Source organism: Catharus ustulatus, chromosome 7, assembly GCF_009819885.2.
Source record: "Catharus ustulatus isolate bCatUst1 chromosome 7, bCatUst1.pri.v2, whole genome shotgun sequence".
In the NCBI taxonomy this organism is placed as follows: domain Eukaryota; kingdom Metazoa; phylum Chordata; class Aves; order Passeriformes; family Turdidae; genus Catharus; species Catharus ustulatus.
Window position 1 is genome coordinate 11,955,868 of NC_046227.1, and position 25,269 is coordinate 11,981,136.

The 25,269-nt window shown below is 38.9% G+C and overlaps 1 protein-coding gene across 9 annotated transcripts in view; it reads left to right on the forward strand.

The window, feature by feature from the left end:
- The window catches only part of LOC116998731 (calcium-responsive transcription factor-like), a 32,889-nt gene extending 16,327 nt beyond the window's left edge, over positions 1-16,562 (forward strand). For 6 of the 9 annotated variants that reach the window (XM_033064765.2, XM_033064766.2, XM_033064762.2 and 3 more), the window contains 10 exons: positions 290-410; positions 1,311-1,454; positions 1,891-2,124; positions 2,506-2,668; positions 3,638-3,713; positions 7,275-7,405; positions 8,405-8,771; positions 9,246-9,948; positions 15,328-15,381; positions 16,408-16,562. In XM_033064765.2, the coding sequence (XP_032920656.1) occupies positions 290-410; positions 1,311-1,454; positions 1,891-2,124; positions 2,506-2,668; positions 3,638-3,713; positions 7,275-7,405; positions 8,405-8,771; positions 9,246-9,364 (1,355 nt within the window). In that variant the 3' untranslated portion in view covers positions 9,365-9,948; positions 15,328-15,381; positions 16,408-16,562. Of the gene's footprint in view, positions 1-289; positions 411-1,310; positions 1,455-1,890; positions 2,125-2,505; positions 2,669-3,637; positions 3,714-7,274; positions 7,406-8,404; positions 8,772-9,245; positions 9,949-13,477; positions 13,521-14,741; positions 14,829-15,327; positions 15,382-16,407 lie in introns of those variants that run through there. The other 3 variants (XM_033064767.2, XM_033064769.2, XM_033064768.1) reach the window with 3 other exon arrangements.
- Positions 16,563-25,269: the final 8,707 nt, after the last annotated feature.

Consider the following 25,269-nt stretch of genomic DNA (forward strand, 5'->3'; position numbering starts at 1 on the left):
TATTGGTGCTAACCAGGGCAAAGTCCCATATTTTGCCTTCACCTATGTTGAGGAGTGCTGTGAGGTGTAATAAGTTTGAGAAATGTTTTAAACTGGTCTGTGCTCTTACATGATGGGAGAGAAGCATTTGCATTCTATTTACTTGCTGTACCTTAAGGTTCTGCCTTCTGAAGAGTCTGACGGCAAACAGAAATAACTGCTTCAAAACTTTCATCTCTTCTGTAGTTAGTATTTTACTCTAATTAATTCAGTGATTGCTTGAACAGAGTGCATTACTTTCTGTTTCCAGGAAGCAGAGCCATTGTAATGGAGTGCCAGTATGGGCCAAGGAGGAAAGGATTTCAGCCCAAAAAAGCTGGTGAGCAGGAACGTACCTCTGGCCAGCTGTACAAAGCCACCTGTCCAGCAAGGTAAGAATTATTTGTAAAGCTGTAAGAGTGACTGAGCATCCTAAGAAAGCATTCTTCCTGTGAGCCATGACAGAGCACTGGTTTGGGCTGGTGGCTGATACTTACTGTAGCTCTTAGCTTTATCTCCTTGATAAGTCAAGGTTGATACTTTATTTAGAGGTAAGGAGGAAATGCTGTCCTGTTTGACTGAATATGTCTGAAATTTGATAGGCTCCCTGAATGCAGAGTAGCAGTACATCACTCTATGAAATACAAGTGGGATTCATTATCTACCTGAGCATTCACGAGTAACTGTGGTGCCCTTTAGTGACTATTTCTGTTCCTATAACTTTGTCATCTTATTTGTTGTTTCTTCTTCAGGCTTTTAACTGCACTGATATCAGTCAATCATGCTAGTTTAGCACATGTTGTGTGTCCAGAAGGAGTAATCTCTTCTGTTTACTGGGGGTGTTCTCCTTCTTCAACACCAATGTTTTTTTCCTCACCCTTGAGCATTCTCCTGGCTGCTTGTTCAGTTTTTACTGAACTTACTGAACTAAGAGTGTTTACAGAATAGTTGCAGCTAGGTCTGTATGTGCTCAATTCTGCATAGCTGGGTGAGCTGCAGCCTGCTCACAATTGTCTTGTACTTTTTCTGAGGAGTAAAAGGGACAAGGGCTTTTGCTGAGGAGTAAAATCACTCAGACTGAGTGGCTGCCAGCTCAGAACAGAAGTGTCTGTCTGCTTCCATATCTATTAATCTTTAAGAATTTTACAGTTCTTTTAGAGACTCCTCACACCCTACATCACTCTGCTTGAACTTTTTCTATATTAATGCCTGATATGGAGTGGGATTTTTGCCTTTCCCTTCCCAAGGACAAAGTATACTGATGGAGAATTTTTTTTATTCCTCCTTGGAAGGATCTATATTAAAAAGGTTCAAAAGTTTCCAGAATACAGGGTTCCTACTGACCCTAAAATTGACAAGAAAATCATAAGAATGGAGCAGGAGAAAGCATTCAACATGCTGAAGAAGAACTTGATAGATGCTGGTGGTGTCCTCAGGTGAAACTTCCACTTTTTTCTTTATTTTCACAAATGAAGCAGAAAAAAGCAGTATTTTACTTGGTCTTTTTTTTTTTTGTTTTGTTTTTACTTAGTCACTTATTAATAATAAAAAATTTAATGCTGTCAATAAGACTTCTATGGCATTGAAGTACTGATTTGGCAAATGTGTTAAGCACTAAGCAATGGAACTTCAACAGGTGTTTCCATGCAGGGTATTGATAGAAGTAGTTGTATAGTTTAGGTTTGATCTAGTTTGTTTTGCACTGAAATGTTTGAGAGGGCCCTGAGTTCTGAAAGACGTCTTCTTGCTTAGGGGCTGTGAAAATTTGTCACACTGACTAGGTTGTTGGTAGTTCTCAGACTGTTCCCCCAAGACACTAATGTGTTACCTTTGTTTGAGAATTGTGTGTTTTAACTCTCTCCTTCTTGCTAGGTGGTATGTGCAGTTGCCTACTCAGCAAGCCCACCAGTATCATGAAATGGAAACTTCCTGTCTCCCTCCTTCACCATCCCATCTTTCTATGTCTCCTCCTGAGGAGGAGGAGGAAGTCATTAGAGATGAGAACAGTACGCTGCCTTCTCGACTTCATCCTCAAGTGGCAGACAAGATCCGAGAGCTGGTGTCTCAGGGAATAGAACAGGTCTATGCAGTGAGGAAGCAACTGAGGTACAGAACTCTGCAGTGCTCTCAGTCTATAGTGCTGTATCTGCTTTTGTATTTGATTAATTTGGTTTGCAGCTGAAGAGCAGTGCTGGTGCATTACTGAATCTAATTCCCAGATATCATGAGTCTGTTTTTCCCAGCTTTTGGTATCTTTTCATATCATTGTGGATAGTCACTAAGAGTTGCTGTACTCTTTAAAATTATTTGAATAAATGGGGGATTTAAGTCCCAGGCTCTGTAGCAGATGCACAAGGATCTGGCTCAGAAGATCATCTAGCTTGCTTTTGTCTTGTCATTGCAACAAGGGGAGGGAGAAGGTAGCAGTGTCTCAGAACAGGGGAATATATTTAAGTATGCTAATAAATATGCTTTAACACATGACAGAAAGTATGTGGAAAGAGAATTGTTCTCGCCTGATGAAGTGCCAGAAAGACATAACCTGTCCTTCTTCCCCACTGTGAATGACATCAAGAACCACATTCATGAAGTGCAGAAGTCCCTAAGGAATGGAGAGATAGCGTATAGTTCAGAAAGTATCCCAGCAACGGTATGTTGGCCTTTGTGTATCTTTCTGATTTTTGGAGTTAAATACTGGAAATCTTAATTTTTACCACTTAACTGTATTTCATCCAAAATTCTCTGTGACTTTCTATTTCCAGCAGAAATATTTTCAGTGGAATCTCTGACTGAGCAAGATTGGATTAAATGTTAATAAATCCTTCTGACCTTATTTGGTATTTGTCTCATCAGCATTAGATTGCTGTTAGTTGGTTGACAAATTACACAGTGTTAGCACTTCTCGATGACTGCATGACCTGGAAGCCATTGGTGTAGCAAAATTGACATGTGACATAAAATTTTATTCATGGCTTTGTCACTGTCTATGTTTTGAAGAAGTTACTATTACTTTTCAGTAGCTGAAAAGTGGGAATGAAGTGTGTCTCAGGTGCAGTCTAAATTAGGACTTAATAAACATTTTGAATGTGTAAATAGTTATAAATACACTTTATAGTAAGTGCAGTAGGCTTGGAGTTGAATCTTCCAAATGCTCAGTAATCCTTAAATCTTGTTCCTTAATTTTATTCCATGTATTGAGTAATAAGGGGTACACAGGGATCGTAGTTTTCCCAGTTATGAGAAACTGGGAAATGGCCAATTTAAAATCAGCTTTGACAAACAGTACTGTTAAATCATACTGTGTCATCAGTCTTTTCCCTCTCCCTACGCTGGTGTAGCCCAGGTGAGTGAGTGTGCTTGTTAGTTAGCCAAATGATGTGACTGTTTTCTATTTTAAAGTCATTAAACTGTCAGATGAGGCAGATAACCTTCCTGATACACACTGCATGTTTAAAAATCTTTTACAGTACTTTTTTTTTGTGAATCAAGAGGTGCTAAAATCCATAATTACAGAAAAGTAAGAAAATGTAGTTTCAGACACTGTTTTCTTGTCAGACCTGTATTGAACCTGTGGACAAGCATGCACCCTTTCTCAGAACTGAGTTCTTTCTCATTTCAGCTGCAGTGGACCACAGACAGTGGGAATGTCCTCACAGAAACAGTGACTGTTGCGTTTGCCTCACCACCTTCAGATGGTAGGACTGCATATATAACCTGTCTCCAAATGTGTTCTATTAACTATGTCACAGAAGTTCACTTTCCTTCCAGGGAGGTTGTTGTCATGTCCTGTCACTCAGGTGAACTTAAAAAGGATTATTTTGCTATAACTATTTTGATTTACTTTTTTTTTTCTATTTGACTGCTTGTGTGGAAAAAATGCGTAGTCATAATCTTGTTGGCAGAAGTATTAAAATTGTAAACTTGGCTTTTATTTAGCATCTTTAGGCAAATAAAAATTTTAATGGGATGATTGTCTGGAAAGAACATTTTACCTTGGATGAAGGTGCTAATAATATCTGTTTAGAGAGAATTAAGTTACTGCTGAACAGATATGTCTGTCAGGGGACACAATCCTCAGGATCCAGCAGGGTTCTTGAGTTTCCAGGTGGTTTGTGCTTCTCATATGTTTAAATGTCTTGCTGAAAGGGATTTCAATGCACATTGAGGCTCCTGCATCTCAAAAGTCATTGGCCTGATGAGTTCCAGTGCTAGGATCAGGCACTGAACAACAAGCATTGTATTTCTGTTGTTGGCATTGAGACCAGTCTTTTCCATTTTTCCTTGATGATTAGAACAGAAACACGAGTGTTAAGTGGCAGCAGGGCTGAGAGATGTTTCTTCAGTTCTTTGTGATGTAACTTCTTTATTAATGTGGTACTCAAGTATCATCTCTTCCCAATGATTGTTGAGCCACAAAGTGTTAAACTTCTTCCCAGTCTGTTTCAAAACTAGAGTGTAGGTAAGGTAGACTTCTTTAAAAACTTAGTTTTATGCATTCTTGGTCAGAGGAGACTGGGGTTTTTTTAAGATGTTATGCTGTTTTTCCTTCATTGAAAGTGGGTTTCTACTACTGTTACTTCAACTTCAAAACATACTAAGGCAAAATACAGGTGTTTGTAACTAGATCTACTTTCTACCCACACAGTTAGAACTACACATAGGCTAAGATGTTCTTACGGCAGCTGGTAGTAATTTTAAAATTAGATTATTCTTCCCTTCCCACTCTTGTTTAAGGATATTTTGTCTAGTGTGACACCAAAAGAACTTTTCCTCATGTTTGTAGATGCTTTCCCCATCCTCTAATAGGCTTGATGTGAAACTCATCAGAGCTATCCCTGGTTTTTTAGCAGGGATATGATTGAAGTGAGATGGAAGAGCCTAATTGTTTAGACACTTTTGCACACAATTGTTCAGATTATGCTGCAGACTTCACAGATGTTTTTAATCTCAGTAGCAGAGCCAGCTGGTTTCCCCATTTAACTGAAACATGGTGGTGGGTACATTTTGTTCCAGACAGCTGATAGAGAAGTCTACAGGGACCAAAGGGGCACTGCCACAGCTGTCATGTTCAGGATTTACTGGTGTCAACAGTTATCCTGTGGTTCTTGCCTGAAGAAGTCCTGATGTGTTTGTGTCCCTTTCCCCTTAGGTCAGGGAGTGACGTGGGCCAATTTTTTATTTGTTGTAGCAGGAAATGTAAACCCCCAGAGGTTTGGCTCAGTGCATGAGTTCTTCTTGACGACTTTGTGAACCTGATTTATGTGAAGCAGTTCCATGTACACCAGTGCATTTACTGTTAAAAAAAGGCAAAGATTGGGCTGTGTTTCATTTGGGATTTTTTAACTTAGTTTGGCTATTGTTGCAATGGATTAATTTGAACATAATGCTGAAAAGCATTATGTATGCTTGGTGCTTTTAGGGAAGAATTCCACTGTTTACAACTGTGAGAGAATAGGTTAATTTTTAGACTCAGCTTGAACAGTGTCTCTCTTTTTTGGGGAAGTCTTGTATTTTAGGAATAAAAGAAATTTGCAATGTGAACAGACTTGCTGTGCTTAAGCTTGCATGCCTATGTTAATATTGCCATTACTGTGTTTTTATGGAGAGACACAGGATAGCTGTGTCTTCAACAGCTGTTGAGCTGTAGAGCTCAGCAGGGATGCTGGAGAACACTCAGAGAACAGTTTTTGCTTGCTTTGTTTTACACAGAGAATTTTCTGAGACAAAGTAGCTTATCAAATGTGTAAACATCCATCCAGTGACACACTGAATTTTGCAGGAAGCAAAAGTATGGGATTTGTTTAGTTTTCTGCACATGTGAACCAGTTTAGTGAATATAAGCAGAAACTTAATTGCAGCCTGTCTCGTCTCCACTTATATGTGTGGGTATGTGTTTGTATACATTTGAACACATTTATAACTGTATTACAAAAAAGAAACCTAACTTCCTAAAAATGAGCTTCCATTAATGTTTGTGAAATGGTAGGAAAGGAAAACAGCATTGACTTTTCAGACTACTCTTTGTATATGTATGTTTTTTAAAATTCCAGCTTGTGCCAAATGGAGACAACTGTTTAAGAAATCAGGCAGTAACAGAATTTGTTTGTGCAGAGCTCCCTATCTCCATGTGATACAACTTTGTTTGTAGTGAGGAGAGGAGGAGTTGAACTATTACCTTTTTTCTCAGGGAAAATACAATTGTAGAATACAACCCAGGGAGAGAGCTACTATCTCTTCCTGCATGTGAACATTCACAATATGCATATGGGATCTCTGTATAATACTCAAAAGAGTCTAAATATTTGAAGTACTTGTGTTCAAGAAGATTTATAGATTTGTATGTATCTTCCTGTCAGTTATGACAGTTAAGAGATAGTTAAGCAGGTCTTTATATATGTTGAAAAATCTACCTCCACTCAGATTGCTGGAAACTTTTCTTATGATTTTCTGATAGAAAATGTTTTGCAATTGACCATTTTCATTTTTTTTTTTGCATCCACCAAACTAATCTGCATTCACAGGGCTAGTTCTTCTTTTGCCTCCGTAACAGGGGAACTGAGAAATAAGAAAAACAAGAAACCGAGCAATGTCTGCGTAAAACTTAACCAAAATGTTCTGGGTGGCTCAAACAGGAAATGGAATGATCTCATGAGAAATTTTCTTGCAGAAATTGTTACAAACAAATCTCAGTTTTCACAAAACTTCAGGAAATTAAGTCCATCATTCTTGCATGAAATAAGAATTTTGAGGCTATGATATAATCTGTAGGCTGAAAGACCTCCAGATAAATGGACTTTGGATGATACTGCATAGAAGCTATGCTTATTTCACAAAGATGGGAAGGGAGTGGTGAGACATAGAAAATTTCCTAGATTTTCATTTTGAAAGACAACCCTTTCTTTAGATACCTGTGTGTTTTTAAGACCTTACTGAGGTATAGATATTGTCAAATTATTTGTTGCTTTGCTAGAAATGTTTCAGCTTTTTGCTCTCAGGAACAGATTTATTGGTGCCTCTGGCTTTTGCTCTGTACAGATACATGCAAACTTCCTGCAGTATTGTCTTTTTGTCATACCCAGTCTTCTTTCTTTAGCATCCAAGTTCTGCAAAGAGAACAGCATATATGTACGTGTGTGTATATGTCTTCTGTATATCTGTATTGAGATTGAAGGAAGCTTGGTTCACAGGGGAGGCTTTTATTAAACAGGAAGAAGAGATTTGTCATAACTGTCTGCTTCCCCACTTTGGCACTGTAGGGAGCTCAGGAGTGGAGTCAGTCATCACCAAAGCAGAATCCAACCAGAGTGGGGAGTCCTTGGTACCAGAAACAACTCAATTGTTGTCTTCACTCTCTTCACTTCAGCCCAAGATATTTGCACAACTTCAGGTACAGTCAAGTCATTTACAGAACATCAAGCATGCTGTGCTGGAGTTGCTGAAGACGAGCTGAGAACATCAAGTTCCCTCTCAGCTGATCCCAAACATAGCTGGGTAACATGGACTTTGGAGTAGCTGTCAGCTCTTACTCCGGTTGCTCTTGCATGTCACATTTAGCATATAGCTGTGGTGCAGGGAATCCCACTGTTGTCTTCTGATACTTTGAAGTTAGGGTCTCATGTGAAGGCAAAACCAGGAGGATAAAGGCAGTGGGTTTCTGCCTCAAACCAACTACCTTTTCATTTTCCACATGATCCAGTCATTTCATAATGAAAATGCTGCAAAACTGCAGGGAGATAAGAGAGTCTTGTTTATTCTTTTCAAAGCCTTCTCCAGTCTCTTAAGAAAATATCTTAAAATCCTGAAACTGCTCCTAGGTCAGAGCTGTAAACTTGCAGGTTGAAAGGCTGAAGAGGGAGGGATAAGAATGTCATGCTAAAGAGCTTCTTCTAAAGCTCATCTCTCTTCAAAGCTGGCTCTCTTATCCTTCTTCCTTAGCTGCTTTGAAAAATCTGCCTTCATATTTCCTGAACCCCAAGGAAATGCATGATCTTTTCCCTAGAAATACAATCTGTAGTAAGATTCTGTTCTACTTGCTGTTTCCTCTTTTTCTGAGGACAGCCATGCTCCACCTCACATCATTTTATTGGGAGTAGTGTGCTTAGCTTGTAGTACCCACCTCTTGTGGGAATGGGTAGTACTGGGGAATGATCTGAAACTGAATATCAATTCAAAGTTAGAGCTTTATTCTCATAAGCAGTCTTCTAAATGCTGCTGGATTCCATTGTTTCCAACTACATTTTGAGCCTAGAGCTGCTGGGATTGAGTGTTCAGAAGAATTAATGAGTAGGAAGTCAGTCAGAAGCTATCTAGACAATATATGCTGTTAAATCCAACTCCTTCTGCTGTAAATGCTGCTCTATTGGTACTTCTGCCTTCTCTTTCACAGGGATTACAGCTGCAGTCAACATTTACCTCAGCAAATGGATCAACAGCTCTGCTAGCTGTCAATAACCATTCCCCTCCCAGCCCTGCAAGTCTCCTGGATTCCCTGGGGAGTGCAATAAGCAGCCATTCTCTAGCACTGAGTCAGGGGCATGGTCTGCAAGCAGGTGCTGGCCTAACACAGGACAGTTCTGCTGTGCCTACTTTTGGGGCTCTGTCTGGTTCTGATCAGAGTCTGGTTGCCATGGGCCAGCTGGTACCAGCTGAAGGGGTGGATGACTCCAGAAGCCTGGAAGGAGGGGTGCATCAGATTCTCTTGGGAGATGTACAGACTATTCCAGTACGGATTGTGGACAGCCAGCCAGCACTTAGTAAGTTGCAGTTTTCTCAATAATATGTGAATATAGAAAATACAGTGGATTCTGTTCTGTGTGTCTTGAAAAAAGGACACACAGAACAAAATGTGTTGATAGTGGGGAACTCCAAGACAGCCTTCTTTCAGCCAATTCCAATTAGGTTTTTTATTTTTCCATGGGAAAGAGGAAAGACATTTTGTGTGAAAGTGGTTTGGTATCTCCAGACATTTTATCTTTTTTATGAATTGGTTTAAATATTGTTACTCAAGGGGAGCCTTACAGCAGTAAGTTCTTGTCAACTTGCAATATTTTAAAGCACAATAGGTGACATACCTGACTGTCAAGCTAAAAAGCAGTAAACTTCATATATGCTTTAACTATTAGCTTGAGTTCCTAAAATATTTTTTCTTTTAAATGCACAGTTATTAGGGTTGAAGCATTGTCAGTGGAGTTTGAACTTCAGTGTTTGTTTTTTGTTTTGTTTTTTAGCTGAAGAAAATACAGAGGGTATTGTTACCTGTGTGAGCAAAGTTAAACAAGAACCGAGAGAAAAAGCCTTGTCTATGGAGACAGATAAAATCAGAGACTGCCACAGTTCCTCACCATAGTTCTTCACCTTGACCTGTGAAACCTGGAAGGATTTTTCAAATTGGAGAGCTCTAAATGTCTTGGAAGGAAAGGCAGGTGCTCTCAAAGTACTGCCATTCTTTTGAAATTGTATTATGACATTCAGACTAAGCATATTTTAGAGTACTTCTGACAGAAAGCTGTTTTGGTTTGATGTGGCTCACTGCCAACTCCAGGTCATGCAGTTGCCCTGTGGAACACCATCTCTCTCTTCTGTTTCAAGTTTTGAGTAATTTGGATTCTATCCAAATGGCACATTTTGTTCATTGTTTCTGAAGGTCTTCCACAATTTAATTCCTTAGCTTTAAAACGTGGATCACAATGCTGGGTTCATATTTTCTCCTTGAGACCCCTGACTCTTACTGCACTACAGAGACCATAGAATCTGTCAGCTCCAAGATCACAGAGTCCAACAGCAAAGTGGATCAGTATGGCAATGTTTTTGTGACAAAAGGAAGGTCCAGGATGCTAAACTTCAAAGTGATAAAGGACATGGATGCTTAAGAAAATGCAACTTTGACCTGATCGTAATGTTAATGATGTGAAGATCAAGGAGAGGAGACAGGTGAGGTTTCCAGGTGAATGTAAGGTTGTATGGTAAAAGAAAGTGTGTGAATGGTAATGGTGAATGTTTTTGACTTGACAGCTTTGAACTTAGTTCTGGCTTTGTAATGAGGTTCATTGATGCATGCAGCCTTCCTTTGCAGCAGTACTGTATTTGCAGTTGGTCATAACAATGCAGGAGTCTTTCTCATGGAAAATGATTGATGTTGCCATTTCAGCTTATCTCGCTCTTGTTTTGTGCACTTAAAGCTACCAGCTCAGACAGATGTGCTGTTGTTTGGTATGTAGGGCTTGTGAATACATTCCTAACAAAGAGAAGCCCAAGAAAACAAAGGAAGCAATCAAAGCAATATGTCCAAGTATGCTGTCACCACAAGAGTCAGAAAACAAACTCTTCTTTTTCAAAAGTGACGTATTCTAAGACTTACGTGGTCCATACAATTAAAATAATTACCAGGAATCTTTAGAAAATTGAATGTGATAAAAATTAAGGTTTAGTAATATTTGAGTTAAAACCATAGTAAGTGACAAGCACTGTGCTGTGTAATGGGCAACAGACGTTTCCTGAAGAAAAAAAAATTGCACCTACAAATAACTTTGAATCAATTTAAAGCTGTAAATTAAATGCAAGTTAAGCAATTGCATTGTTTGCTTCAGATGTTGAATTCCTAGAGCAACATTCAGAGTAGTTTTTATACAGCAATAGGAGCCTTTCTGGTTTTAGTTCCTACTAAGTGGTTGAGAGCTTGATCATAAAATTAGGGGTTTTTCCTGCATGCTAAAGAAGAATTCAGTGTGAGGACTTTTTTCTTTTTCAGACTTGAAAACAAACAAACAAACAACCCCAGGAAAATTATTAGTTCATTTATGTAGTAAAGAAAGTGTTGTGAATATTATATGAACCAAAATATTAACATTTTATATTGTTGCATTTAACTTGCATTCAAGCATTCATAAACATTTTCTAAGTAGTGGCCATTTAAAACTATTTTTCATTTTCTTTTGAGTGTTCAAAACTAAAACTTTCAGAAGTATTATATTGGAACTTGTGTTCCAAATGCCTTTATTTGCAACATCTGTTTGTTAGGCGCTATATCTTAGACTTAATGTACATTAACTCCTCTGAGGTTAACATTGTAAACACTATTTGTTTAAAACTAATGTTTGTGGGTTAGCTCCCATTAGAATTTTCCAAGAGGATTGTGCTCTTATTCAACTTATTTAATTTAAAGCCAGTATTTTATCATGCAAGTGCATAAAAATTCTCCATTTTTTTTGGAGCTTCCAATATTTAGTATCTACACTGACTTGTTTTATGGTATGCTTTACTTGTTTCTGGCTAGGAAAAATCCCACAAGATTCACCTGTGGGGTTTATTTATTTGGTTGGGGGTTTTTGTTTAGTTTTATTTGTTGGTTGGTTGTTTTTTTGGTAGGTTGTTTTGCTAATTGTCAAAATATCTCCCACATAGATGTTCTCTGCTGCAGTGTTAGTTCTGAAGCACTCAGCCAGCAGTCTCCTTCTCTTTTCCAGCTCAAAAACTGCATACCAGAATGGGTACCTCCTTCCATGCTGCTGTATTCAATAATCCATCACATCAGTTTTTCTTGAAGTTTAAACTAATGCATTCCAACCTATATTCTCTTTCCCTATATTGCTCTTTATTGAGAATGCTTCTTTTCAAAAGAAAAATTACAGCTAAAGATTACCAGCAAGAGGTTATTTCAGTTATAGTTCTCTTCAAAGCAGACAATACATTTGTGATTGGAGTAAAAGCTTAAGGAAAGTTACATTTCCATCAGTTCTTGCTTAGTTCCCCCATTAAGAGTTCTGGTTTTAACACAGTTCTTTCCACCATGAGCTACAGTCTCATCCTGTGCTGCACAGTATTTCTGACAGTATTTCTGTTTTGACCTAGTACTTATAGCTGGAGAAAACACTCTTTTAGCCCATCTGGAATTGCAGGCTCTGAAATGAATTTTGTATTCTATCCTGATTTGCATGGTACTCTGAAAACAATAGAAGAAAAAGTTGGAAGAATTTTAAAGAAGCAATAAAGAATCAATTGTTTTTAAAAACTGGGGATTAGACTTGAAATTCAGTTTATTGGAAAGTTTACTTTAAATTATTCTTCAGCCAATACTCATATTTTTGTCTTCAATTTTCTTTGTGTTCACAGAATTTCAGTTCTTTGTCTTCCAAATACATATTTCTGTTTATTACTGTGGGTTTTTTTTAATTTAATGTAATCTTTTTTTTTCCAAAGTGTGTGTTTTACATTTGTTTTGTGCATGTTGCTGAAGGAAGAACATGAACTCATCCCCTATGTCCACTCTCTAGATTCCATGTAATGCCTTTGTTCACTAATATCCACATAAATTTTACAGAGAAGACTGTTATGTATCTGAAAAAAATCAGAAGTAAATGCTACCATGTTCAATGGTTAAAGTTATTTAAGTAGAATATGCAAGGCTGATTTTTCAGAGTAATCTATGTAGCTTGATGCAAACTAGTTGGTTATTACTTTGTGTTGGAATTGTAGATGTTTTTCTGATATTTACTTTGGTTTCTTGTGGTTGTTTTGTGCAAGCACTTATTTTGCAAACCTAGAAATCCTGACCTTCAGCAGCACTGTAAATGAACAACTGATTCTCCAGTTATCCTTGCTGTTGGCTGTCTGTAAGAGTGATTGGTTGCTTTACAAGAAGAGATGTGCTTCTGTATGTGCAAAAATAACCTTTTGGTAAAATGTAGAGAAGGTGTAAAAAGGTATACATCCATAGTTCTCCTTCAAGGCTGGAGGCCTCTTGGATGGAAACCAGTACTGGTAATGGGTGCTTTTTGTGCTACAAAATTATTGCAATTTCTTCAAAATGTAGAGGCACAAATATCAGTATATGTATGTGCATATTTTTTTTTTCTTTAGTTAACTTAGTGTATAATATTCCTATTCAAATGTAAACTACTTGCTCTTTTCTTTGTGGCTATGGGGGCTCATGGGGAGAAATGCAAGAGCTCTTTTAGGGATGTTGGAGAAAAAATAGGACAGCTCCAGGGAGACTAAGTGGAAGAAGTTTCTGAAAAGCCAAGATCCTGCTGGGAGGGCTGCGGGGGCTGTGCTTGGGGAACTTTAAAGTTGAGAGCCCAAAGGCTCAGTGCAGTTCCTGAGTCTATCCTTAGTCCTCTCTATGCCAGCAGTGGATAGTGTGAGTTCATGGTAGGAATTTAAAGGTATGGAGGAAAAGTGAAGCCTGCCCTGCCCTTAAAAATGGAAAAGTCGGGCTTTGGTGTCCCGTTAGGGTTAGAAAGTGTGATACAGCTGAGGATGTGGCTGGGAAAAGTTACTGCTCTTCATGGGTCTCTGATGAGAAAACCATCTTTGACCTGCCTTGCCTTTCTGAGCAAAGCTTTTGTAGAAATAGACTTCAGAGCCTATCCCATCAGTAACAATTACCCTCTCCCAGCAACAATGCACCCTCATTAATGAATGAAACAAGCCTTGTGTAAAACAGGTGGTGTTGATTTTTTAGGTCAGAAGCTATCCAGCTGGTCTATCCAACAGCAGCAGCTAAGGTATGATTGGGGGGAAAAGAGGAAAGAGCAAATAACAGGAGTGTATGTGCATGCATTTTTTTTTCCCAATATAAACTCTTACATTTTAGTATCCCATTCCATTTCTGATGCACATGACAAGTGACATGTTTCTTTTCTAAAGGGATTTAGAGTATTTTCTGGAGAATCTTTAAAGAAGTGATCATGAACAGTACTGCTGTATCATCCAAACTACTAGTACATGTTTGTCAACTAGGACCCCATTTTGTTCTTGTACAGAAGGGTTTTAAAAGTATAGAAAGCTTTACGAGGAAAAGTACTGAGTGTCTTTGTCCTAATGAATCTTCCCTGGACAGGAAAATGGGAGCTGTGGGAGTAATTCTCGTCAGTAGTCTGGTAACCTCTGATAGATAGAATAAACCTTGCAAAAAGCATCCATGTGATAGCCCCTTACACAAGTTACCTTTGGATACTTAATAGTTTTAAAATACGCATACATATATAGATGTATGTACCTCAAAATGAAATGGTGACTGACTGTAATTGTTTGCACATAGTTCTTTAATTACACTTATCTGCGGTTAGTAATGCAGATATTTTAGGGCACATGTAATCAGATTTTTTAATGTGGGTAATTGGAATTCATGTTTTTACTACAACCATCCTTCGCTCTCTGCAGCGCAGCTCAGTCGGCCATTTGGCATGTACTGGCTTCTGTTAATGACATTCTGCCTGTTTAAACAAGAGCATGCTGTTCTAAGCAAATTAAATTTCTCACTCTTCCTGATTGTTTTTCTAATAGGGATTGATAAGGCTCATCATGCAAATCTGTTTGTAGTATAAAAGCTGATTTCTGGGTCCTCACTAGGAAGGAACTAGAGAACAAAAGCTTACATGCTATTGGATCTGCCATTTGGACGGTTGTGTAAGGTACTTGGATTTCTATAGCAGGACAGTGTCAATACAGCATAAAGTCCCACTGAAATAATGTAAAAATTTCAACTATCTTCCTTGGTCAAATGTTGACAGTTCAGTGGCTATAGGAAAGATCATGGGAATACTGCTCTTTGGAGAACAGTTTCTGTGTGTAGATACTGTTTAAAACATAATTAGGTGTGGCAATCAAGTGGCTGTAGGAGAGCCAGAAACAGAGAGGTGTGTGCTGGCAGATCAGTGAGAGAGGGAGAAGTTCAGTCCCAGTGTCTTTGTGCCAGTCTAACATTCTCTGTGCTAATCCTGAAGGCACCCTTGAGAAACAGTGATTGTGTGCTGTTCTTTCTGCTTGCCTGCTCAAGAATTCTGCAAGCCTTCAAGGGACATGGAGAGCATGAAGGTGTGTAAGATCTTATGAGAGGGCCTGCAGGAGTGAAAAAGGAGATTAAACTTGGATGTCATGACTTCTGTGTAATGCAGTTTCTTTGGTGGGAGGAAGAGGATTTTCCAATAGAGAATAAAAGTATATCTTCCTTTCCAGAATATTAGTATTACTGCTGATTCTCTCTGGTTTGCTCGACAAGATGTGTAGTGTGTGGACAGATCTCAATGTTTTTGTTGGTATCACAAAATGTTAATGAAAACTCATTCATACATTGCCATTTTTGCATGTCATATTGAAACTGTAGGCCAGTGGCATCTCCTGATTTTATTATCTCTGTGCATTTTCTTAAAGTAAATTAAATCTTGTTTTATAAAATAGCAGAGAGCTTTTATCCAGAGTCCTTTCATATATATACTTTTCACAGAGTAAGCTTTAACTTAATAATGTTGTCTATTTCTAACAACCTAAAATAACCAAAATCTTTTTGCTTTTTTTTTTCTTTTTATCCAGAACATGAAGCATTCCAAACTACCCCTCAAAACCACCATGCTCAGAGCCTGAAAGGTTTGGCACTTTTCTTCCTCTGTAGGTGATCTTCCATCTGCGCTATGTTCAGTGTCTTGCACATAACACCAGAATCCATAGTTAAGACCTATCCCATCATGAGGGCAATTTTTCATTTGCATAGTCTACCTTATCACTTGACTTTATGTCAGTAGCGATATCTGCAAACCACAGTTTATTGATTAACATCTGTCACAACAGTTCTAGATGTGGCAAATTTTCTTTGTGCGTGGAATTTGCATTGATTTAGTGAAACCAATAGTGATGTCAAAAATAGTCAAGTCTCATGAACTGAGAGCCTTCTGTGAATTTGATTTGAGCTAGGGACAAACTCTGAGGCTATGCTCCTGTGTTCTGCAGTACTTGTTGAGCAGAAAAACCTTCCAGCTCCTGAGAACAGCTGCATTTGTGTTTCTGCCTGATGCAAATACTTATAAATATCTCTTAAAGGATGGCTCATGGGATTCTGCTTTCCAGCTTAAGGAAAGATAAAGTCTCTGTGTATGAAAACTTGATGGAAAATGTACAGAGAGTTTGGAGCACCCAGAACAGTCACCCTCAAGTGTACTTAATTTAGGAATAGGAGCTGGTAGAAGGAATAAGCAACTGAAGAGTATCATGATAAATGCAGGCATTCTTACTCTTTACATAGCATTGCCCTTACACAATACCTTCTCTTAAATATGTTCTTGACAAACACTGGTCAGCAGTGAGAAGAAAACAAATCTCAATTTCTCCCCACTACCAGCTGACAGTTTAAACATGGCTTCTGCAAATTAATCACAAGTTGGGCCTAAAATTCTGTCCTAGATCTAAGTTTGGTTTTGCTTTGTCAGGTCACTGTTAAGTTACATAAACTTAACTTTTTTGCATAGCTGTTTCTTTTAAAGCTAAGATTAAATGTGAGATAGAATTGGAAGTTTTGTTTCTTACAGTAGACACTTCAGTTCTCTAAAGTGTGCAGGCGTTTCCCCCTTGTCTTCCACTTTTATCTTTTAGTTCACTATGTATTGGCTCTTTTCTCAGGATCACTTACCTCTGAGAGTACTCCAGGTAGCTGTCAAGAGACCAGAGCAGAGCAGAAGAGGAAGAGAAGTTTGCAAAAAACTGCTTGCAGGAGATAGAAAGCTCTCGAAGTTACAGCTGAAGATTGCAATTTCTTATGGCTGAAGTGGCTCACTTTAGATGGTAAATGTGTTTTTTTAATATACTACTTTTTAATTGTTGATTTTGGTACTATTTATGCTCTGAGCTTGCATCTCATAAAAGCTAGAATGGTAATTGTGTCTTTTTCTTTTATCTTCAGTGCACTAATTATCTTCTGAATGCAAACTGGTCTGACAACTCTGTGATTTTGGCTGTTGACAAAACTGGTATTACATCTGAGGTGTTCTATACATGGAAACAGATGGAGGAAGTGGGAACATTCTTGACCTTACTTCTACTGAGAACAGATGCTTTGTGGAAAGAGGGCTTTACCAGTTAAAATCAGTATCCTCACAATAATTTGGTGGGTGTACAGGTTTTTCAGGTGCTAGTTCACGTCTAACTTTATATGTAATACAAGCCATAAAATTACCTCTCACTGGCCTAGCCGTGTTTTTTATTGTCTCCTATCACTGTACTCATTGGTTTTTGGGAATGGAGAAATAATTTTAACGTGTTCTCATTTTCCATTTTTCTACCTTTCTCCTGTTGCCTCTTTCTCTTACCCAGAGCAGCACAGAAACAAATTTGTCATTTTAAAAAACTTCTCTCTCCTCAGTTTCCCATGTTTTGCGGTTTCCTCTTTGCTTTATTGTGCTGGAGTTTGATTTCTTCACTGAAATGTAAGGTATCATTGTGTTTTGCTTAAGGAGTGGGAAATACTGGGGTGAGCTTCACTGCAGAGGTCCTTAGAGGAAGCACCTGGCGCTGGTTCTGCTCCTGCACCTGCATCTCCTCACAGGCCAGCACAAACACAGAACTGTGCCGATGACAGCAGTGGCTTGCACTTTGTGTACCAGCACGTTATCAGTACAAAGTTACTGCTGTGAATCCAGATCAGTCTGTGGGTCTGCCCCACTGTGTCCCCACAAATGACTCTTTGGGCACAGCTTGAAAGAGAGCACAGGAGACAGCCAGGAAGTTTGTAATGTTCAACTTGCAGTTCGTGCTTCTGTATTGAGTTCAGGTGCCCTGGTGTGCGTGGCCTGTGCAGGACACAGCTGGTTCCAGGCAGCTCTGTAAGGAACCCTCCACGGGACACAGCTGAGCACACTGGTGAAGCACAGTACATCTATGGAGGTGTCTGTAAGAAAGGGCAAAGTGCTGCATGGCAGAGAGGAGTGAGGAAGAAGGTGAAACAGTCCTCTGAGCACCAACGTGAAAGAAGGAGAGGGAGTATTTTCCCTGCAGACCACAGAGCCGTGAGCAGGTGCAGATTTTTCTGAAGGAACTGTGGTCCATGGAGAGGAGCCATGCCAGAACAGGCTTTGCTGAAGGACTGCAGCCTGTGGAGAGGACCCATGATGGAGCAACAGGAAGAAGCTGTTACAGACTGACTGCAATGCCCATATTCCACTTTGCTGTGCTGCCTTAGACAAGGGGAGACAGAGAAATTGGGAGTTCAAAGTGTGAAGTTGAGTCTGAGCAAAGAGGGCAACAGGAAGGGAATGTGCTGTTTTAATTTGCTTTTGCTTCTCAGTGATTTAATCTGTTTTAGTTGGCAATAAATTAAATTCGCTTTCCTCGTATTGATTCAAATGTTGAAATTTACATTTGGACACAAGTCATGGTGAAAAAACCTGATTTCTGTTTGATCACTGCAAGTCACTATTGCCTTTAATTTTTTAAGTCATCAAATTTTAATTTTTATTAATTTATTCTGTGTGAAGGAAGTAGTGTATCCAAATCAGGAATTGCATTTCTGAATGTATTCTGGTTAGACCTTTCAAGTTCAGCATGCTCACCTCTTCACCAGAGTAGATCTCAGGTGGAGAATTAACTCAGGAACATGTGTAATCCATTATATTTCAGCTGGAAAAGAATACCAGCCGTATTTTTACATGTTTGAGCATGGAAGAGTCATTCTGAGGAGAGGATGCTGCAGTAGATTCTACTTTATCTACTTTGGTAAAGCTGTTCTTACTGGTGTTAAGGGTGTTATGGTGTTAACTGGTGTTATGTCTAGCAGTGCTTCAGAATTGGGCAAAGTTTGTGGTGAGTGGTATCTTTGGTGAAAGTGCTGTTAACTTTGGGGAAAGAAATAAACAGAGTTTGGGAATGAGGTTTATGTTCTTGGGCTTTTCAGAGATTATTTCCTGAATACAAAGGGAACTTCCTTTAGAGGGTAAGTTTTATATGTATGTCCTTACACCACCTTTGGAAAATAGCTGGCACTGGACACCAAGGGTATCTAGACAGGTTACTAGGTGACATGACACACTGGTTTATAATGGGTGCACTGGAATATAAAATTGATGGATAGCTTCCTAACATTAGCTAAATTAATTTTTTTTTGTCCTCTCTCTCCACATTTCTCTATAAAGAGAAGAATCTCTGTTAAAGGGAACATGGTGGATTGTTAGTTGTCCATAAAACTGTTTTTGAGCAGTTGGATGAAAAGGACTTCTTTGATGATGAATTAGATGAGCTTCAGAAAGAATTGTACTGTCATTGCAACTTCAAGTGTTTTCTTCCAATGATATCACTCACTGTTGATTATTGTCTTACTGTTTATTTGCTGTATAATTTATTTGTTAAGCTTTTCTGACCATGTCAGGGCCAAAGAAAGAATGCATATGGCAATTCTCTTTTCTCTTAGAAGTTTTATAAAAGGGAAAGGAATTCTTAAGTCACCAGCTGCTCTGGAAAAGTCCATGATTATCTGTGTTCCATAGCTACAAAAAAATCTTTTGTGCTGAAGTATTCCGTAAACTTGTGATTTTTCCTTGGATCAGGCAAAGTGAATGTGACATCTTTAAAAAAAATAAATAAAAGGCAGACCACACTTGAACCAAATTTAGCATCTTCAGGAACTGTGACCTAGGGTTCATCAGTTGCAATTGTAAAAAGATTGATGTTTTCATAGTGAAATGTTTTTATTCATCTAGTTTAATCTATGAACAAAAGTGTCTCCATTCCTCTTATTTCAGACTTCTGAACTCCTTTGCAAAATGAGAGATCGCTAGTGAGATTAGCTAATAACTGCAAACATGGAAAAGTTTCACTGGGGACAGGTGCTAACAAAATGTACCATAAAGTCAGCCACCATAATTGAGATTAGTAAGGTAAGATCACTTAGAGATAGCTACAGGTTAATACTTTTGCTGGTACACTGATGATGTTTAGTCTGATCTTGCAAACAGAAGTAATGTTTATGAGCCATTGCAGAAAGAACTGGGAAATAAAGCACTTTGTAAAATGCCAGTCTGTGTTGGGTTTGGTTTCTATTGGCTTTGTCAAGCTTTTACTTGGTGTTCATTCTTTTGTGTATCCGTTGTAGGGTCTGTTTTATCTGATCTCTTATGTAGAGTAAGTTAAGTTAATAGTTATTACTTTGAGCATAAGACACAAGTACCTAATGGCAAGATGTGATATTTCATGTCTTTTCTAACAAACAGTAAAAGTTGAATATTCTTGATAGTTATCAGAAGACATTGGAGAGAGACTTCATATGCTGTATTCACTCTGTTTGTGTTTTGGAATTGATGAATTCCCGTTTCTTTGGGAGTTGTCAGGAGTTTTTAGCAATGAAATTGCTATTTTGAAATGAACTGTAGGTTCCTACCTGCTGTTAAAATGGTTTCAAGTAGGGAAACCAGGTTTGTATTTAATTTTGAATGGCCAGAATTTCCAAAAAGAAGAGACACTGGAGCTACCTCTGCACTCAGAAAAACACTGTGTTTTGGGCATGATGTGACAAACATCAACAAGGTTGCAGAGAAGTTTGGCTGGTGTGCTAGCCAAGGATAGTATGGTGTGAGGCAGTGATGCTGCCTCCTCTGAGATGCCTGGAATACTTCATTATTCAGTGTCTTGCTGCTGGCATACCAGTGAGAGGATAAAAAGAGGAGAGTCCATGGATAAGTGCTTTGTTTAAACCCAGAAACAGAGGCAACAGCTGGCATATTTAAAATTTTTACTCAGGTGAGTGTCTTGAGATATTTGAGGAATGAATTTTTTTTTTTTTTTGTCTCTCTCTCTAGCATTGTCTGGTAACAAATGTTAAGTTTATTTGGATCAGGTAGTGCTAATAATACTACAGATTGGTAATAATGCTATTTGGGTGCTTCTTTCAGATTTCCAGTTGCTGTCAATTTCTTCAGGGAATTTTTGTCAGTACATTCCAGTGGCACGCTGTCTCCACTATATTGAAAGTAGTATTGTTTGCTAACTTGGAAAAAAAATTCTTTCCCATTGCTGAGGTGACTTACAGGAAGGTTAGTAGAATTGGCTGTCTAGATAAAACATAGTCTTCTGGAGATGGAATTACTTAATGGTGCTGAGATGGCAAAACTGGCATAATATAGTGAGATTTTGAGGAACCAGGGGTACAGTTTTTTGATGTTACCATTGTTGAAGCATAGCATTCACCAAGGTGGATCCCTGAAGAAGAAATTCTTTTGCACAGGTCAGCCAGAGTTTACCATCCTTGCCCACAGAGTAAGAACTAAAGAAGGTTATTGACTACTTGACCAGCACTTACTCCAGTTCTTTCTTGCTGTTTTAGAATGAATGGCTAACTTTTGGCTACCTGAGAAGTGCAGTTTCACAACCGAGTACTTTAGCTCTCTTCTAGGTGACAATGAACTGTGTCAGAAATTTCTGAAGGAGAAGCAATGGAAAATACTGAAGGAAGATCTAGGAAAGTCTGTACCACAAAGAAAATCTGCACCAAAACTAGGCCTTGCTTTTGAGAAGCCCATAAAACATGTTTGGAAATCTGGAGCATGAGCCAAGCTGGCGTTGTGGACCTGAGCACAAGCTATCACAAACCTCCAAAACCTTCTCAGCAGCACACACAAATTTGTTCCTGTTCACCCCAAGCCAGAGAAGAAGTCTCTATTTAGGCTACATACCAAGTTGAAGTTAATACCACATGCCAGTTTAAATGGGTTGCTTGAGAAAGCAGTCTGTAAACAATGATGCAGTCAAAAATTGAAGCTCCATTTTTTTAAAAAAGTAAAAGCTGAAAAAATGAATCTGTGTTCAAATCTATAATTCCTGTTTTCCATTAGAAGGGAGACAGAGGAGAAATAATATTTACCTGGCTATTGCTATGTGGTGTAATAGATAATAGTCTGGTAAATTTGTGCAAGAAAGGAATGTTCCTAATGCCTTGAAGCAGTGGGGGGAAAACTACCATTCTTTTGGAATTTTTAATTAGTTTTCTTTTCAGTTTTTGTATCTATATTTGTGTGAACGGATGTTTTAATATATTGTATGAGGAAAGCAGGCAATTTTTTGATTTTATGATGGTTGGTTGTCATTGCTAATGCACATCTGGATGTTCTAATCACTAACCCAAGTGATTTATAACATCACTTACTCAGGGACAAGCAGTGTCGGACAGTAGAGAATTAGCACAGAATGGGGCATCCAAAACGACTTCTGCTGGTTTTTATCAGATTTTTGTTTGTTTTGAGTGGCAGTAGATAACTGACAATAATAATTTAGAGCCCACTCTTTCCTTGGAAGTCTGTTCCCTGCTGTGAATTTTTGTCATCTACAGGATCAAGCAGAAGAGATAGGCTGAGGGTTCTGCTGTTTGGAGAGCAATGGCTGCGGAGTTATTGAGTGTGGACAGGGGACACAGCCACCATCTCTATAGCCGGCAGATGAGAGAGCAAGGAATGAAATAGAACATGGATGTGAGCCCTGTTTTTCTTCTGGTGTTACCATGTTAGATCAAAAGATTTCTAGGGGAATTAATGAGCAGCACTGCAGGAGAAAGCAGAGGTGGGAGCTTGGTGATGGCATCTGTTTGAACTCCACTAAGTCATCCAGCTACTTTTGTAGCATTGCAAGTGAGAGGATACTTTCTCAGTCCTCCTCCAGACTGTTTGGAAGGAGTATGTTCTATCCCAGGCTATCCATTCCCTGGTTCTTGACCTTGGGAGGCATAATGCCAGTTAGGCCAGCAGGTTATGAGAAGAGATGGATGTTGGCTAAGTGCACCCTGCTCAGACAGCAAACATTAGTGCAGTTCTTGTAAATGTTGCCAGTTCTTCCTGCAGCGGATTGCTCAGTACACATTAAGAGAAGGCACATTTAGGAAGTAACTCTATTTCTGGAGGCTGCAAAACCCCTCGGTGTGTGTGTGCAGGCTCATGCAGTGCACATACACGTGTAACTATGTAATAATTGGTTAATAGTAACTGCTACACACAACTTGGCAGAGAGCTGCTATCAGTCATCCTATGAAAAGCAAAGAGCTTGTTTCCATGTGACAACTCGATAAGGAAAGAACCTTAGAAACTGTTTATAGAATGTACAGCAGTTTGACAAAGACAGTGATTAAAAAATTCTTATTTTCTGAAGTGTTTGGTGGTTTGCTTACGTTTTAAGAGAATTGTAAACATTTAGCATGGCTGTTAGCATGTATTGCTGCTTCTGTGCTTCAGAGAGCAGTCACTGAAGTCTACATTATAATTATATACTCAGAAATTTGATTTTTTTTACCTTTGATTAGAGAATACAGTCTCCAAGCTGGCATTATAGAAGAATTAGAGGGTTTATTCTAATTAGATATTGAAATTTAAGAAATGTAATAAAATCACTAGCAGCTGTAATCAATGACAGTCTTCAGTGAATTGTAGAGTCAAACTCTTGGGAAGGTTATGGATGGTTTGTGAATCATTAGGGACTCTGCTTTCTTCAGCTAACATCAAAAATCCATTTTCAGCTTCTGTCAGCCAGTATCCAGGCATTGCTTTGTTCTGCAAACAGGTGGAGAGGGAGGGATGGCAGTGGGGTGGCCCATGCAGTCATGGACAGGAGGTCTATGAGGTGGTGCATGTAAGACATCAGAAAAAGTAGCACTGAATGAAGGGAGAGGCAGTGCCAAAGTTCTACATGTTATGATGAGCACTAAGCAATTACCAACGTTATTAGGCACCACTTCTGGAGCATCAGCACTGATAGATATGTGGTTATCTCAGCCTGGCCTGACCTAGTTTTCCACATCAGCTGATTTCCATGCACTTCACCCTTTGTGTCTTTTCCCCCTGCCCTGGCAGTAGGGAGGTGTGGCAGAGGGTGCAGTGTCCCTCCTCATCACAGTGCTGTTCTTTTCCTAAGAAAAGCCACAACAGATCTGTTTTGTGTGTGGGACTCTCTGGCCACAGCATGAGTGCATGAAGTTAAAGCATCTCAGACTGTGTGAAGGGAGGAGGAGAGGTTCCTGGACTTCCAGTGCTGCAACTGCAATGTGGAATGAAGTCTGTGATCCTCCTGGCAAGACTGGACCAGTTTGGATTTAACAGAGGCAGATTCTTCTTACATTGACAACCTTTTCAAAACTGAAGCCTTGTAGGGAGTTTAATTAGGTGCTTGATCTTCCTGGAATATTGGTAGCACTGATAAATGTGTGGTGGGTATGGAAGACAAGACTTGGATGTCAAAGACAGGACAGCAGACACTGTCATTGAGAATGTTACAAACAACTGAAATCTGCAATCCTTGCCTGCACTACAGAGTTGTGGCTTTCTTCTGACCATGGGAAGAGGAACTCTCTTGCTGGTGTAAAGGTTGGTGTTGCTTCTATGTACTAGTTTGGCTTGCAGGTTTGGTCAGCAACTGTGTGTAGCAGCAAATCCATTTGACTTTTTCTCTTTTGTCAGGAGTCTTACCTCACTCTTTTTGACATTCTTTGCTCTCTCTGTGTTTTGGGAGAATTGCTGTGCCATAGAGAGAGGCTTCCTGGGCCCTAAGCACAACAGAAATACTGTAGTCAGTGGAGCAGAGGTATATGGGCTTTAACATTTGTGTTTGTCACCTCTAAGGAAGACCATTTAGGTACTCCTGGGGAAGTGGAGCTCTAACACCACTAAATCCTGTTTTGCTCCCAAATGCTAAAAAATTGAAGGAAAGCCTAGAGAATCTCTAAATGCCCAACCTGAATATTGTGGTTTGAGGTACTCGAAGGATTATTTCACCTGCTTATTATTCCAGTTCTTTCTCTTTTTATTTCCTTTCTGGTAACAATGATCATTTAAACAATGAGCACATCTTCAAAGCCAGAATAATCAATTTATATTGCTCTCCTGTGAAAGCTGAGAGCCAGAGTGGGCTTGGACAATCTATACCTGTATTTCATGGATTAGAATATAAACTAAGAACTTTCCTTTTCCTGTCCTGTGAGTGTGTTTGCCTCATCATTCTTAGGGTGACAGTGTTTAGCTGGGTGCACATAACTAACAGACAGGATTTTTGGTTTGGGGTTTTTTTTATGGTTTGGTTTGTGTTGTTGGGTTTTTGTTTGGTTTTCTTTTTTATTTGTTTTTGTTGTTGTTGTTGGGGTTTTGTGTGGGGTTTTTTGGTTGTTGTTTTTGTTTTGGTTTGGTTTTTTGGTCAAAAAAGAATAAAAGGGTCAGACTTCCTTCATCTTACTGATACTTCCTTATATTTTTCTCTTTATTCCTTCAGGATGACAAAGGTACCAAGTGCATTAATCGTTTTTGATGCTAGAGGGAGCTCATGGCTTGAGCAGTCAGAATGAATCATGATACCTTGTACAATTCTTGAGGAAACACAGATGGAAAGTAAAGTGCTATTGATGACTATAATGCATCTTTTTCCATCACTAGCAAAATTAGAAGGGCTGAATATATCTGCTTAGGAAATTACACATGGCTTTCAGAGACACTCAGATAATGAAACGCTGTAGCTGCAATCTCTTCTGTA